At 48.2% G+C, this 16,951-nt stretch overlaps 3 protein-coding genes across 3 annotated transcripts; all 3 read right to left on the bottom strand.

Annotated features, from left to right (window-relative positions):
* Positions 1–3,987: 3,987 nt before the first annotated feature.
* Positions 3,988–5,572, bottom strand: ColSpa_06994 (uncharacterized protein; the record flags this gene model as incomplete). Its single annotated transcript, XM_049273206.1, has 3 exons — positions 3,988–4,179; positions 4,223–5,281; positions 5,369–5,572. 3 exons carry the CDS (start codon positions 5,570–5,572, stop codon positions 3,988–3,990), a joined length of 1,455 nt encoding a protein of 484 aa, XP_049129163.1.
* Positions 5,573–8,410: 2,838 nt separating this feature from the next.
* Positions 8,411–10,592, bottom strand: ColSpa_06993 (alpha-dioxygenase 1; the record flags this gene model as incomplete). The annotated part of the gene is made up of 3 exons (XM_049273205.1): positions 8,411–8,518; positions 8,579–9,400; positions 9,474–10,592. The coding sequence occupies 3 exons, from the start codon at positions 10,590–10,592 to the stop codon at positions 8,411–8,413; spliced, it is 2,049 nt and encodes a 682-aa protein (XP_049129162.1).
* A 5,381-nt stretch (positions 10,593–15,973) lies between these two features.
* Positions 15,974–16,777, bottom strand: ColSpa_06992 (extracellular metalloprotease; the record flags this gene model as incomplete). The annotated part of the gene is made up of 1 exon (XM_049273204.1): positions 15,974–16,777. One exon carries the CDS (start codon positions 16,775–16,777, stop codon positions 15,974–15,976), a length of 804 nt encoding a protein of 267 aa, XP_049129161.1.
* Positions 16,778–16,951: the final 174 nt, after the last annotated feature.

Raw genomic sequence — 16,951 nt, 5'->3', positions numbered from 1 at the left:
GCGAGAACCTGATTGCGATCATGAAGATACGGTAGATAGATGCCGCCAGGACAAGCATCACCGTTGTTGTTCTCAGAAGCTCGATGGCCGCTATCGCCTCCCGCCGTTGCAAACCCCTTATTGACGTGCTCTACCATGGCTGCATCGTCGATATTTCCAGCCATGCCCCCATTGCCTATGATAGTCAGATCAATCCCGATCCTTTCTTAAATCGGGCTGTTGAACGTATACTTACCCACTGCCAAAAGTCTACCCTTGTACATATTCGTTTCGGGGAGCCATACTTCGAAGAAGAGAGTGTTACTCTCAGGGAATGGTACGCTTCCATTCACACGGCAGAAGGCAACCGAGTTGAATGTTCCAGATGCGTTCAAGGAGTTGGTCGGTACTAATGCTGTTTCGACAGTGCCAATACTTGGTACCGAGGACTTTAGCAAGTTTGACAATGTGTCACAGCCAGTGCTAGCATTTGGAGCCCCTAGTGTTTGCGTTGGCAATAGCCACAATGCTAAGACCAGTGCCGATAACATGATGCGGAAGAGTCCATTTGAAGTTTTTATGCTCCTCCATTTACACATTTTTGTTGCAACGAGGGTTTCCCATCCTTCAAATACGCTTCGGTAACAGCTACCACAAGATCCTCTGCGGAGTAGATAAATGCTATTGTCGACTTGCCAGCCCGCTCTGTTGAAGCCCTCTTTTCTCCGACGGGGCTGAACAAGGATATGGGTTCTTCTCGGTCCTCGGCGCCGAAGCCAGTGAGGGGGTTGGCAAAACATAATGAGAGGCTCCGGAGAAATCTTGAGCGAGCGTATTATGGTGGGCTAGTCAAAGGTGTTTCGGTCAGCTTCTGTAGAAGACTTAGCAGCGATTGAGGGTTGCAACAGGACGCTGATCGTCAAATCATCGGCCAGCGGCGCCGACGGCCGTGAGCTGTAACAGGATGAAAGCGAATGGAGACAAAGCGTGATCCTGTGTGGTCGTGGGCTTTTGTTGGGTGAGAGATGCAATCTGGGCGAAAACATGGTTCCCCGCACTAAGGCCTCTCTCAGCGGGCCATGTTGTATTGAACCTCTTTCGCGCGGGGTTGTTTACCAGTTCGGCGGGATAGGCCAGGTCTGGCCTGTGGTTTCTTGATCGAATCAAGCAGTTTTAACCACTGAATGTTCTAGACATCTACCAATGACATCTTGTCGACCCACTAAGGCTTCCTGAGATTCCGGTTTAGAGCACAGATTAGGAATCAGCGAGAAGAGACTTGATGCTGGAAAATTCATGCAGGATACAAAGACAATACCTTATAAAATGTTGGGAATGATAGAGTACAAGAGGTCTCTGAAACTGGAGAAAAGTCAGCTACAAATCCTGATGGTTGAGTTCTTCGGTCCCTCCAGTCTGCCAAGCGCGAGTTCATCGTGTTGTTGGTTCTAGTGCGGTTTCCGCCGAGAAACACGAGAAGACGCAGCTCACGTGCAACCTGTGTTGCTCTCAGAAGTCTGGCTAATATGACGGGGCGTGTACGGTGAATACTTCGTGCCAGTTCAAGGGCTGACGACTGCAATGCATGTAGAAAGAGTCAGTGTTGCACGCATCATCCAGTCAATTAGTATATTTTACTATCGATAGCCACAAAATAGCCCAAGCATTTTGACGGGGGCTTAAGAACAACCCGCGACGGAGATTCAAGAGGCTGGAGGGTCCACCTATGGCCATAAACTCTGCGCAGATCCTGGGTGACTCACTAGTATCCGGTCGGGTAGCCTCGAAAATCGCTTCTGTCCCATCGACCGGTACCGGATTCGTGAGCGGCATTGATCCAAGAGATACCGAGACAAGTCCGCCGCCTACAGTTAAGGTTCGAGCAAATGGCACTCATTTGAGGAAACCCTAGCTTTGCAAGGATGGATTATTATGGGAATCATCAGTTTTCAGTTGGATACTGCGACCAGACTTCCTTTCTATGGAACACCAATCTTCAGCATCAGCTACAGCTTTTCAGTCAACTTAGGGAAAACACGCAAAATATTCGCACTGAATGGCAGTTGCTTGGAAAGGGCCAAAATAAATAATATGGATAAATCTGGCGGCTCTGAACTGTCTAGTAAACCAAGACTGTATATAGGTAGGCGGTAGGGCTGAGGAATAATTAATCATGTTGATAGATATGGTGGTGATAATGGTTGTTGATCGTGGTAGAAATGCAAGGTGTTTGAGTTAGAGTGTACCTTTGGAGGTGAGCTGGAAAGCAACCAGATTGGGGTCTACCTACGGAGCGAACACGGATGTGACTACTATCGTTCAGACTTTGACCCGGAGCAGGGACCATGTTTATCTGTAAGCGTAGGAATTGTGCGGTATTTGATACGCGTTTGCCGCTACTACTTTACGCTTACTGTAACGAGCAGGCCAGGGCAACCAACTGCCCTGCAAAGGAAAAGCTTCGTTAATGATGCACCTGCATCGTTATCCCCTGTTTTGCAATACACAGCCGGCCAGCACCCCAACTGGTTGAGCGGTAACACCTACTAGGTCAAGCAAATCGAACCGTATTCTTCACTACCTTGCTGCTCGCAACTACTAATCTTTTGCTCGCTCAAGTGCTACAACCCAAAGAACAAGCTACCTTTAGCAACTTACCACCCGCAATGCAGCCCCAGTTTGTCTTTGTTACTTTCTTTAACGCCGTCGTCTTGGCCAGTCCAGCCATTAAGCAGGCTGATGAACTCGATCAACCGAAGCCTGTTGGGCGTTGAAAGAGCGGGAGCGATATCGAAGACAGCTGCTGCTCGTCAAACAGATTAAAATGCCAACTAAGTTGCAAGAAGTTTTTAAAAATCTGCTATGGCGTAAAGGGCGCAGCTGTCCTTTGAGTAGACCTAAGGGTCATGTGGCGGAGAGGGCTGTATTCCCATAACAATTACCTCAAAAGTAGCAATATTTTCTCGTTGCTATATGTATGAGATAGGAAGTCTGACTAGCCAGCTAGCAGCAAGGTGACGTGGGATATGCTCCTTGTTGTGGCTCAAGTAAGCGACCCAACATTGGTGGACATGGCTGGTGCTGGCCTGCACCTCCCAACTCCTGCAGCCTCCAATTGTCCTTGTTCTAACACATCTAGTTCACAACAAAGAATACACTTCAATCTCTTTAGAGAAGTTCTGTGGGTATATGCATCTAGATGTAGTATGATTTCTCAACAAGTAGTGCCTCTGAACGTTAGTCGTAGAGGCCACCTAATCCAGCGACCATCACTCGCACCAAAGTCAAACAAATGCGAACGCAACGTGTTCTCCAATCAAGCGCACTTGTGGATTGCTGACTGTTTCCATGCCCCTAATAGGTTCAAGTCCATGCTTGCGCGGCGCCGCTGCTGACACGCAAATCTGCATGAGCTGATAGGTGTTACCTGCAGGAGCCTACTTTTCTGGCAACCCCAGCGAATCAGCATAGGCTTGGAATGAGGGGTTTGTGATACTGGCCACATATAGAAGCACGAAAGTTAGACGCCAGTTTAGGCAGAAATTGAGGCGTTTTGATGCTGTCAAACCCGTATGTATTGGGCATTCATGATCATTCCTGACGATGAATCCTATCCCCAAAGGCAGTGCGCGAACCCAGGAAAGATGCTGAGACAATGCAGTTTGAGTTAGAAGAAACCTATTCATATCGTGTGACCTATGTTATATCGAAGCCACAGAGGCGTTTCAGAAAGAGCCAGCCCGCGTTACCGGATAACCATCGAGCTTCTCCAGTGCCATCTCCGCAACCTGCAAATTCCCAAGGCTTAATGCGTCCTCCTGTTCCCTCAGCAGTATATGGCGACCGTACTCTTTGAGATTCCTCGAAATATTATTGATCTCAAGTCATTACATGTATTTTAAAATAGTGATTGAGAGTGGTGCTTAAAGCTTGTCGATGACCTTCATGCTTCCATCTTCAAAGACCTTTACCCGTGGTTTCTATCATTTTGGTAATTAGCACGCATCGTCACAGATCTCCAAAGAGACGCACGGGCATCAAAGGATGAACATACGCTATCAATGTCGTGATAACCCTCAAAGCGGCAATAGTTGTGGTTGCAGTCGCGAAGCCATCTGCAATGATGCCCGGAGGTACAACCAATATCGTCGCAATCTGAGCCCATACTGCAAGGTATACCGCGGGACTAATGATGTCAGCCTGAAGATCGGGTATATATATTGTCATTGAAATCAGAATTCACCTTCTGCTTCAACACCAGCAGCTCTCCCGGGCTCAGCTTCTCGCCGTGAACGTAGTGACATTCTGGGTTCTTGCAGTTGTTGTGGAGATGATAGTTGTTGCAAAAATTTCCTTCTTTGCTCATCCGCTCCTTGAACCTTTTCTCTGCTGCAGGATCTATCTTGGGCAGCGGCTCGTCGACGCGCTGACTGTCTTTGTTGAGCAGATAATATTTGCGGACCGAGGCCTTCTTAGCAGTCGATATGTCAATGGTCTTGGGTGTCGACGGAGTTTTGGTCACCGCAGACCACGGAGTAGATGTCCGCGCGCCGTTCGAGGGTGGACTATTTACGCGCAAAGAGTTCTCAGTTGAGGGTTTCAGAGGTAAACTGTTATGAACTGGCTTGGTATTGGCCGTGTTAACCGATGGCGTAACGGAGGCGGCAGTTGGGACGTCGAGGGGTGGCGGCATGCTCGTGATGACTGGGCGTTGAAATCTCTCAGGCAACTTCTCCGACATGAATACAGACTTGAAGCTAATCCTGTGGAAGTTGAGCTGTTTGAAGCCCTCTTCGGCCGGTGTTGTCTCGATTAGGGTGAACTTCTTGGCCACCTTGTGGTCCAGCTTGTAGGGCTCGAGGACAGGAAGATATCCATTATCATGGCAAGGACCAAAGAAAATATGTTTGCACTGAGTCACACGAACCATGACGCGAAGCATCTCGCGGATCTTGTGGTCGGCAGACTCCTTGCCAGAGCCGACATCGATGAAGCTGAAAAGGGGCTGCGCGCGGCCGAAGCCGCGTCCGAACTCGGCAAGGGTCCTCTCCGTCGACGTGTTTGGAATGACACAAGAGGAGTGGAGCTTCTTGGCGAGTCCGTCAACGTTGAGGACTACCTGTACAATGATGTTCCAGTCCTCGCTGGCGGCCTCGGGATAGGCATCGGTAACGTAATTTTTAATCTCTGTAAACAAGAGATACCCGGCTTCGGCGCCGCCATCGGCGCCCCTCTTTAGTAAAGCCTCTTGAAAAACCGCGCCGTCACCATCAATAATCACAAAGACAAACGGATTAGATTCCTGCATATCGCATCAGCCGTTTCGTTCTTATATGAGTAATTACCTGATGGTCATGGGAATAAAGAAGAGTGAGAGGTTGGAACATACGTTAGCCTTATTTAGAGAAGCTACTTCTCGCCCCAGATTGTTGGCCTTGGTCTGCCACATCCGGCGAGATTCGACCTCATTACTATAATCGTCGCACTTTTCACGATACAGCGCTTGGAGCTGGCCGTGGCGGACAAGGAGCTCCTGCGATACCAACAGGTCAGCAATCTCCTCTGGCTTGACAGGGAAGTACGCGGTAGCCATAGTCACTGCCATTATAAAGCAAGGAAGACGTATGGAAGGACTGGGCCAATCCCACCTGAATCATTTGATCGCGAGTGAAGTCATTGCGTCGGAATACTTCCAGCTGCTGGGCATACTGGTTTAAGTCCTCTAAGTGGTCCATGTCGCTACCTACATGTGTTTGTGCGCCAACAAGCCACGATGCGCCCGAACTTAAGGTTTTAGTTGGATGTCGCTGACGGATTGAAAGTTGGCGTGGTAGGAGAGTGAGAGACTGGGTTGGAGGTGAGACGGAGAAGCGAGGTGAAGTCGATTGAAGTTTTTGTGATGAACCAGGAAAGATACTATTACTTAAGCTTGATATGTGGGGTCTCCAAAAATCGGGACCTTCTCTTGCGTCAGGCCATTCAAAGCGCTGGAAGGGTCATTGTTCTAGGGGCACAGAACCCCTCATCAAAGTGCCAAACCCTGCGTAGTATCCTTTTAGTGTTTGTCCTGAACAGATCAAGATCATGTCTGGAAGGAGACAGAAAGGTCAGAACCAGCCTATCTGTTGTGAATACGGCAATTAATGGTGGAGTGTTCTTTCCAGACCTTGTATCTGTTTGTTCACCTGCGGGGATCCGCAGACCTTGCTATGTGTACTCCAAACATGGTGCGCACTGTTTTGTCCCCTGGTGGAGCTTGCTCTTTGTCAGTCTGTGCTCCCCGGTTGTCTCCTCACCTCAATCAGATGATGCCTTGACGGCATCAGAATGAAGTATGATGTGACAGCCAAACGGGGGATATAATTTTTTATTAATGGCGTATTCCAAAACCTACCTGTCTATACTCTAAGACGAGACGGCGGAAGCCATCAAGGTGGCCTGAAACGAAAGCTAGTAGCTGCAGTCAGCCGTGCCTTATGCCAGCAGTGTAAAAACCATAACTAGGCAAGCAAACAGCCCGATGAATAAACGCTAGTGTAAGCAAAAGGCGAGATACACCGTTGGTGCAAGCTTTGGCTTTAACATACACGGAAGACCTGGGTTCTACGATTTCCTGTTTGTACCAGTCTTTGTACTAGCCGCTTGTATCCACTCTCGGCAAGCCATTTAGTATAACAAAACCACGACTACTAACCCCACTCCTTTATACCGCAAGCTTTTCTCTCTTCAAACTATGAGCCATAGAGTATGTAGATCCCGGACCAATGTCGGACCCTTCAAACCAAAAAATGAAGAATGACACAAGGTTTCCCGGGCTTTCCCATTACGAATGAAAATCAAACGATGGCGGAGATTCCTCTGAGTTTCGCTGTCAGACATGAACAGCTCACTAACCAAAGCATGCTGACGGATCGTCTAATCACTACGTGGAAAGAAAAACAGAGCAAAAATCCACAAACCAAGCAGCTTTGAGATAAACGGAGCACCTTTGTAGTGCATCTATACTGTAGCAACTTTCGATGGGTACACGTAGACGCGAAGTTTCATTACAAGATGTGCGCGTCTAGCGAGAGTAATGTTTTAGACTTGATGTTTGCGGGTGTCTCTGCCCAATTTATGATTTGCATGACTGCTAAGGGTCACAGCCAACTTGATCCGATGCAATATTCATTTCGCGCTCTACCACCATATTTCAGCCCTCTCTCCGCCGCTACGTCTGGACCTTTTCTGGCCAAAGCAACACACTGTTCCTAAAGGGAATTTATGACTTGTCAGGGTGGCAGAAAGGAATTTGACGGCACAGAAGGCTCTTTCGCTTGAAGGTGCAGAACTTTTATAACAAAGTTCAGGATAGGGAGTTAAGGTAAGGCTTTGGACGGTTGAGAATGGTTGGATGCTTGAGTACCTCTGGCAATGTAAAAGGTTGATGAAGGGGAAGTTAGCCGGAGCCCATTGCCCTTTCAATAGAATTAAGAATATTCAGCATTACTTAAATCACTAACAAGTCTTCTGTAATGATCCACAGCAGCTAACACACAGTTTGGAAAGGTCGTGTTTAGTGGGTCTTGGAGCTGCCGGTGAATAGTCGACAGACCAACGTTACAAGTCGGCAGACCTTCTTTTAGACGGCTGAGGATGCTTTGATACCTAGATCAAATTACATTCAGAGAGCAGATGCTAGAAGTCATTTAATCTTTGATGATAATATTCGAGTCGTAAAGAAATTGCCTTAGCAGCCCCAAATATGAGTATTCTCTGACCGTTTACCACCATATAACAAAGAAAACCTCCCACTCCCATCAAGAAGGAAGAAACTGTGTCAAACAGTGATAAAAACCCCGAAATTACCCATTTCACTTACTGACAGTTCCTTGAGAGCTTTGAGAACCGCAGGCGGCGTAACCTCATCAATGGATGCCAGAGGGTAATGGGAGGAACCGTAGAACTGATCCTGTTGTATCGACCTCCGCTATAAGAAACTACTTAGGAGACTTCTTGAAGGTGACAATGGAAATGTTTTGGAAGCGCCGAGCCAGATTTTTCAAGGCTTTGTAAGCATGAATAGGTATATATGGGTGAGCTTTCATCAGCCGCTGTCCTGTATTATCTTATTCTACTCCTTGAACTGCGGACAGGTGACTGGGTCCACGGTGCGAGCAAACCATATCAAAACTGAAAAACAGACAGCAGCTATCATGCCTTTCAAGAGGAGAAGAAAAACCCATATTGTAAATAAGAGAATTGCTTGTAGATAAACTTGTTGTGACGCTCATTGAAGTAGATGAAACGGTAAATAAAGCCGATTAGCATAGCGTTTAAATATATTCGTCAGACTTTGGAGCTAAACCGTCTTGACCAAGTGACTGGTATACCTCCCTTACGTTTCCACCGTCGAGCTAGCAATAGTTCACCCTGAGAGTCAGATATTAGATCAGTAAATCCTGCTCTGGGCTCTCATAGCAGCAAGTTTCTTGGGCGTGTTTGTCTCCACGCCCTTGTAGTCTGCGGTCTGGCCAATCTTCTCCCATGGAGCAAAAGCCTGCAGTATTTGATTAGCGTCATGTACATCTGAAATATTGTTGTTAACGCCCAGACTTACGTTGTCGACGTTGCGCAGAGGCGCAGCAAGTTCGGGGAAATGTCTGCATAGTACGTCCTTCATGGTGTTGTTCTGCACCCAGTTGATGCCCTCTCGGGTGTAAATTTCGGGGCACCAGCCGTCGCCGGCAAGGAAACGATCAGACTGGATACGGCGAGTCGCCATGAGGATGAAAACACGGAAGGCGGTGTCACTGAAACCGAAGCCCTCAGGTAGGGGCTCGCTGAGGGTGCCGACAAGAAGGTCTACCTTCTCCAGGTCACCTTGGTAGACGTCACTGAGCTCGGCAGCCAGTTTGACATCACCGCCAGTGAGGTCAACGAAACTGCGTGCGGGGGGCATGTGGAAGAGGCGACGGAAAGCGTTATAGCGTGGGACACCGCGCTCACGATCACGGAGAATGTCGATGGTACCCATGTCGATGTGTCGGCCCTCGGGAAAGTCCTTGTCACCCGGGATTTGTAGGTCACGTAGGAAGTTGGGCATGTTGTGGGCGCGAATGGCACCTGGGTAGTTGACGCCAAAGGAGTAGAAGGCATCAGCAATGTTGAGTCCCAGGCCACCCTTGAAGTCGGCTTTAGGGTCCATAGGCTTACGAGCGGATTCGAAGGCGACATCCTTGATGGGCAGGGTACCCTCGTGTTTACCATTCTTGACGTTGAAAAAGGCGATGTTGTCGGGGATGAGAGGGTGGAGGCGGTAGACGGAGACGAACTCTTCCGTGAGGCAATACGGAGCGCCGTCGTGGTTGACGCCGGCGCCGGGAATACCGGAAATGACTGTGGACTTGTTGTCGAAAGCCCGTCCGAACACGTGCCAAAGCTGGTTGGGGCATGGTTAGTTATCTGTCATCAAGATCAAGCGATGTCAACATTTAAAGCCTCATCCGACTTACTTTTTCGCCCAGCAGTCCCCACCAGTTGGCGTCCATACCAACCTGCAGGGCTGGGTGCTGCAAGATACCAGGTGTCCACTCAACAGTGTGAATCTTGGCCATGAGAGCACAGTTGATTAATCTGGCAGTGTCGAAGATCTTGTCACTGGACCATGTGGGATTCGTCATGTGAAGCTGCTTGGCGATAGCATTGTGCTCGAGAGCGAAGAGGGTGTGTAGAAGCTCCAGTCCGAGCCACCAATTCTGACGGAATCCTGTTGCAGGGATGCCATCCGCCTCACGGGGCAGGAACTGCTCTCCCTTCTTGCTCGTAACTGAAAGCTGACCAGGGGTTGATACGTCACAAGTGGCCCTGAGCGCTTGGGTTTCTTCTTCGGTAGATCCGTAGATCTGGGAAGCGTCCCACCAATGTGTGCATTCGTTCTCGTACGCAGGCGTCTCATAATCTTGATCTGAGAGAGGTTTGGCCCTCTTGGAGCGGGGAATGTCCATTCTTTCATCGGACCACTGATCGCCGTGGCCCAAGGGAATGTCCACATAAGTCTCCTTGTTCGTATCGAAGAAGTGCTGTGCCCAGTCGTGTACCTGGAATTGAATCCACGCAGCGGCTAGCAGGTTCACAATCGTTGCTGGCTTGAATTCGCCGTCGGGTCTTGCAAGAATCTTTTCCGAGACTACTCTCGGGTTGGGTGTGAGAAGCTCCTTTTCACTTGGCGGCTTGGTGTGCTTCCTCGGCACATTTCGGCCGAACCTCATACCTGCGCAGCCCATCTTTGGCGCACCGAGGTCATTGAAATAGCCATCAGAATGTCTGGCGGAGATGAACTTGGAGTCTTTCATAGGGCATTCTTTCTTGGTACCCTGGAACTCGGCGTTGGGATAAGTGTCGTACAGGTTCTTCTCCTGAAGCTCGTAACGCAAAGCGAGGAGGTTGAAAACACCGAGCCATTTAGGAAGTTTGTGCCAGTGGACGAAGGCGTTGACGATCTTCCAGAAACGAATGTAGATGGCTTTGAAGATGGGCGTGAGGACATGCATCACAGCAAGGAACAAAAAGTGAAGCGTGGCGAAGAACTGCTTGCCGGTGGCAAGCGCCCCCTCAACGATCATGGAAGTCATCGTTTCCCAATTGTTTGAGTTGGTGAGTGAGTAGTGAGTGAGTGTTGGTTGTCCGAGGATGAGAGAATTGAACCCTTTTATGGTTTTTCCTGAAGCCAGCATCTATACTAACAGTGATCAAGCTTTCTTTGGAATAATTTCGAAAATTACATGTGCAAAAATGGACCATCCCTTGGAGGCTGAATCGACCCAACTTGGTCGTACTTCAAACATCACCAAATCATGTCAACACTATGTTCGCACGTCGACGAACCCGAGAGGAGCTGCAACCAGGAAGTGTATAAAGTTCGACCACTCAGACATGCCTTAACCCAAGTGGAACCACACCGCTTCTCAAATTTCTGTCCTTGCGACATTGGTTCCGAGAAGCGCTAGAGCGAAGTGCGACGAAGGTTATGCAAATATGGGATTGAATGCTGCCCATTCTGAATGGTAAGACAAATGTGCAGAACGCAAAACGCCTATATGATTCAAATTTTGAAACCTGGCCACTAAAGATCGTTAAGAGTGGGTTGTCTAGCTCAGCGTGCCGTGCCGTGGCCCGCTTCATGTTTGTACGCAAGCGTTTTTGGCGTTTCCAGGAAGGGTGAGACAAGCAGCGGACTATCAGCCCCGCGCTTGTGTGAGGGACAACAGTCGCGTGCTTTTGTGGATGGAAGCGTCCCTTAACAGCAGGCTTAGGTGACATTGTGAATCCCCGTTCATTCAACACCGATCGAAATATGAACCAAGTGGAAGCTGGATCAGTTTTGTTTCTAGATTAGAACAACCGCCAAACGCGGAGTATTAGAATAAACGACAATGGCATCCCGAGATGACATGTGCCACTGTGATTTTGGATGGTGATGTTGTCTTACACTTGACAGATCGTTGATCAAGTTTTGATTTAACGCTTATTATGATGTAATAGAATGATCCTAAGACCTAAGGAGTATCATGCAACTCTTTGCAGGAATAGACAGAATGTATGGCACGCCCAGAGTTCTCTGCCTCAAAATGTGATACAGTCTGGGGTATGCAATTGCCAGCCCAATGCAAGCAGACTATCCCACACCACTGTGAGTCACATACTTCATGGCTCAAATTGATTCAAATCCAAGTCAGTAGCAATTTGGGGAGTGGCAGGATGGAATAAGCAAAGCACTTCTAACTAGCCCTCGAACATGGGAGGATAGATTGGCATGTGTTTTTCCCCCTTCATTTACCGAGGCTCATCCGGAGAATAGATCTGGAAGATGGATTTTCAATGCCTGCATGGCTTAGTTGAGGGCTCAACGACTGCATGTGTTGGTAGACTTTAAAGGTAAAGGATTTCTTAACTAGCATAGACCTTTCTGGAATTCAGTTATGGTCAGTTCATAGAACCCGCCAATGACTCTTCCAAGTTGGCACGGAAGACCCAAATCAGTCTTTTGCCTCAGATTCAAGCCGGAACGTCATCCTTAAACCATACCTGTTGGCTGAGACAATATGGAAGGCTGCAAACCAAGCCATGCTCGGTCCGCATCTAACATTAGCGGATACATGATAGCCACTATTTAGCCTATTTGAGTATCGACAGTGTGAACGAATCAGATGAAGCGAAATGCTGAACCAAGTAATAAGTGGCGACGCCGTCCCCGCACTGTTTACGCGGGGCACAACGGCCCGCTTGTGTCGCTGAAAACATCAGTGCTGAGTAGTTGTCAAGGTTTAGCAACGGATTTTGGCGACTAATCTCAGTCTCTTAGAATGCCAACCGATGGGGCTTAAGTCAGTCCACGACTTTACCCCTTCCGGAGAGTCTCAGCCAGTGGTTCAAAAGGGAACATTGCATGATTTCATCTTGGACAAATTTCAAGCTTTGCCTGGTAAAAAGATCACCAGGAAGGAAGCCAGATGTCCCAACAAGCCTTGCCGATGGGTTTCGTGCACATTGGCTGACCACTAGCAACTGGCATATAGCCTTTGATGACAAGAAGATCGTAGCCGAATGAAGTAAACAGAAGCAGCCGTGATCCGGAAACTTAACTATCCGTACACATCCATCCGTAGATCTTACAGCGTTTCTAGGAGAAATGTGACCTCACGTTGCAAGCATCGACTGTTTATCGATACAGGAAAGGATCGACGAACTACATCGCTCGATGAGCGTCAGTTAAGCCACTAGAAAAAGGCCCCAAATTCTGTTTCGTTCTCCAGCCGATCCGGCTCGTACCAAAAACGGACTGCATAGCCTAGAGGCTTCGGGCCGGTGTGGAATTACAAGGACACAAGAATTCCGATCCCTATTGAAAGCAATCAGATTTCTCCGTGATGTAACCATAGTTCAACAGGTTGGCTTTTGAGATACATGCCTGGCTGCATGGGCCCCTAGTTAATCAGATTGTTAGTAACATTGATTTGCTGATAAAATGTAAGAGTCGAACTGCAAGAGGAGTGTGCAAATGGCTAATTTGGAGTTTAAATATTTCGGCTTATATTTGAGATTTCATCCAGTGCGGAAAGACATTGAAGATGGCAACCCCACTGGACTACTTACCTTCACTTCAAAAACGCTGTTTACTATATTTCCAAGTCGTTCAAAATGTCTGAAAAATCAATTGGATATGCATACCATTGCTCTAACATTGGTTTACCCCGCAGAAGGGGATTTGACGTCTTGCCGTGCCCCGATGGGCAGTTGTCCATCCTGGACCAGTTCTATTGTCACTGGAATGTGTACGTTAACCAGAGGGATAGGGGACTCTCTCGACCTAGAATTGACGCATAATCACAAGGGGTATGTTCCCTAGTATCTGACCGTGGAGTACATTAAATTGATTCTTAAGAAGTATTTGAGTCTAAGTGGCTAGCTCACAAGCTACAAAAGCTACATTCACTGTGTTCGGGCATAGGACACTGAGTTTCATTTGTGAGACTTTGACAGACATGATGGCATGCATCATTAAATTTCCAACCATTCTACTCGATGAAAGCACTTTTGGCGCCTCAAATGGCGTCCACTCCACGTCTCAGTTAGCAACGACATTCCTCATGGTAATTAGGAATCGTTCGGTCTGTCGCACCAGCTAAAATTTTGTGTGATTCCACATTCCTGCGTGTTGGTAAACAACACTGATTCAATTTGGTGAATGCGAAGTCAAAAAATAACTCGTTTTGCAACGGGCAACGGGTTCCTGGCTCAAAAGGGACCGTTCCCCCGCGAAACCTCGCTACAGGTACTCAGCTTCTATCCTGTCAAATTTTGTCTGACATGCGTTACCTCGGCCTACTTGCGGTAGCCACTGCTGCCTTTACAGTGACATCCAAAGCGTCTATTCTATCCCAACGGAAGGACGTGTCATGTCTCTGTGAAGACGAGGCTTGGGAAATTACAAGGAGGTGGCTTGGCCTCTTCTCAACGGGCGGCCTCTCAAGCAAGGAGGAGTTAGCCACGATCGTATCTCCGAATATAAAAAGCTACGACGATACCTTTGTTCCGGTCGTAATCGGGATTGATGAATTATGGGACGTTATCACTGAGCCGGGCGACAGAACCACAACCAATGAAACGCAGACCCCAAATTTTCTGCTTCACTCTTGTGATCAGATTGCTTTCAACTGGAAATACACTGCTGTCACGACTGGCATTAATTCGTGAGTCCAGCTTCGACCGTTTTGGTGTATGCAAGCTTTCTGACGATGACTTCTGTAGGACCGTTCCAGTGGGAACGCCTGTGTACGTCACTGGAAACGACATCCTTCGGATCGATTTGAACACGGGGCTGGTTTCTAATGCAACTTCATCTGGTGATTGGATACTGCTTGCTCGCCAGCTTGGAGGGACTTGCAGTATCTAGACCTGTTTATTCTCGGGAGATCATATCATGTGAGATGATTGAAACCTGCAAGAGATATGGCAGGCTCGTGATCGAAAGGAGGCAAGAAAGTAATTCCGGAAGAGCCAATAGAAGAAGTTGACTAACAATCATTTGATACATTAAAGCACTCTGCTGACACTTCAAGGATGATACACGTTCGACCATCTACCTGATATTGAGCCAACAGTTTACTCATCTTCGCTCCTGAAGCAAGAGACGGGATCGAAGGTTAACAGGAGACTGGCTCGAATTAGAAAAATGTCGGATCTTCCATACTCTATCCTAAAAGATGATGCAGCCGCATATAGGGACATAATTTCTGTGTAAGACGAGTTCATTATGACACATGTACATGCCATATAGCTGGGTCTGAGACATCCCCATCACGGCCTGGTAGCTGTGCTGGGTACTGTGGTTGACGCAGGGAAACAAATTTGAGGCCGTCTTCTCGTCTCGCGGCACTCTGCCAATCTCAACCGATTTGTTCAAGTCTTGCTGTTCTCGTTTGTGCTATGGATGGAGAGAACATCCAGCAGCGGAGTGGTTACGTGACATAGCATCAACGATTTGGAGGCTGAGCGATTGGTACACCGCTCAATGGAGTGACTCGTGTCCAAGCAGCTGATGGACTATTCATATTTGTATATTAACACCAGACCAGTAGTTTATTCACACCAAGAAGCTACACAGCGTTAAGAACAGGCAAAACCCCAGTTACGCCGTGTAAGAGGAGTAAGCAGAGTTTTGTTCAGGTATTTGGTATTACACGTAATTTGCGAAAACATGTCTTCGAAACAGGGTTAGATCGATGGTCCCCCGGCTTCCCTGCAACCAACAGGGCCAACGGGCCAGCCGGGCGAACAGAACCAACAGATCCAAAAAGAGAAGAGTCCCCTCACAATTGTTTGTCATGATGGCAAAGCTTGAAGCGTACATTGAGGCCAATGAAAAGTCAACTACCTGACCATATCTCAACTAAATACACTTTGCTAAGGCTTCATCAGTCAAGTATAGCGAGGAGAAGGCCGTTGTTTGGAAGGAGACTGCCGCCAGATGAGCCCTTACTGAGTTTTCCAGACTCGAATTCCAGGTGCATTCAAGAGTTATGAAGTAGTCTCATACAACTATCGCTTTGCGAAACAAGTCAGATTCATTCCCAACAACCCCCAAAGTATTATAACGTGCTACTCGTACAGTGTCACTAACAAATCTTCGATCACCATCATACAGTCGTTATATCTAGTACGGCGCTTGATATCAGGCTTATCTTTAAGACACAAATACAGTTGTTGTATCAACTCTTTTTGTTATGTAATAATATTGGATGAGTGGGCAATTAGTTTATCAGATCTGATATAGACATGCCACATATTCTTGGTCTTTGTTGATGCTCTATTTCCTCCGCCATCCGAAGAAGGTTGAGAACATGCGCTCTTTCTGTCCAGGTGTGAACTCGCTTGTGCTATCATTCAAAGTCAGTGTGAAGCCTTCAACCGATTGAAAAGTCTTGAGGCTAACAAGAACAATCGGAAAAAAGACTCACCAAGCATCTGCCGTGTAGCCCATAAAGTTGTGAACGGGATCCAGGCCAGCAAGATCCGGGCAGGTATCCGAGTCGGTAGGACAGCCATATACCTCCCACCTCTGGGCAGGTGTATCCGCAACAAAGTCACCCGGGTTGTCAGAGCAGCCGCCAGCGAAAGTGTGGTTGAGACCGAACCAATGGCCGGCCTCGTGGACAGCGATATGACCCTGGTTCCATTCCTCAAAGCCGCCCTGGTCGACGGTGAAGCCTGGCATGGTCATAGCGCTGATCTGGCAGGAGTCCAAGTAGAAGGTCAAGCTGTCAGGGTCCGTAATGACCGTGGGGAACTGGCAACGACCCGTCGCGCCGGGTGAGTAGCTGCTGTAGAAGTACAGGTTCATGGCGTCATATCCACCCTTGCGGGTAGCCTTGAGGTAGGCATTGTACTCCTCCTCGTGATATTCCCAGCCGTTTCCCTCGTTGATGAGGAAAGCCGATCCCGTAAGGTTGTCAACAACGCGCTCGGTCGAGTTAAGCCGCAGGTTGATGTTGTACTTCGCGTAGGTGTCGTGCAAGACTTTCCACTGGGCGTCAACAATCTCGTCAGTGACAAGATCCGATTGGGCCTCAGTGCTGGCGATGTGGAAGTTGACATCTACAGTGAAGTTGCTGGGGTAGTTCTGGCGACGGATAGTCTTGTCAGACAGCTGGAAGGCAGTATCAGAGATGACACCATCGTTAGAGACCTGACATCCGCGGCGGATGGGGGCGAGCTGCTCGGCATGGGGCAAGGCGCTGACGAGGCCCAATGAGGCCATTCCAAGGACTAAACTCTTCATATTTGACAGTGGTTGCACTTGGTGTTGAATTCCCAACAATTATCGTTAATGAGACGACACAACGTTGCCGGCTTTTATCTTTGATTTCTCCAGGCTGATATCTTGGCTGGACGCAATCCGGATAACTCAGTTGTATCCACTTTCCTCGTATTG

Source organism: Colletotrichum spaethianum, assembly GCF_022836535.1.
Source record: "Colletotrichum spaethianum MAFF 239500 DNA, contig17, whole genome shotgun sequence".
NCBI classification, from domain to species: domain Eukaryota; kingdom Fungi; phylum Ascomycota; class Sordariomycetes; order Glomerellales; family Glomerellaceae; genus Colletotrichum; species Colletotrichum spaethianum.
Note: the sequence above shows the minus strand (reverse complement) of the source record. Positions and strands in the feature narration are given on the sequence as shown.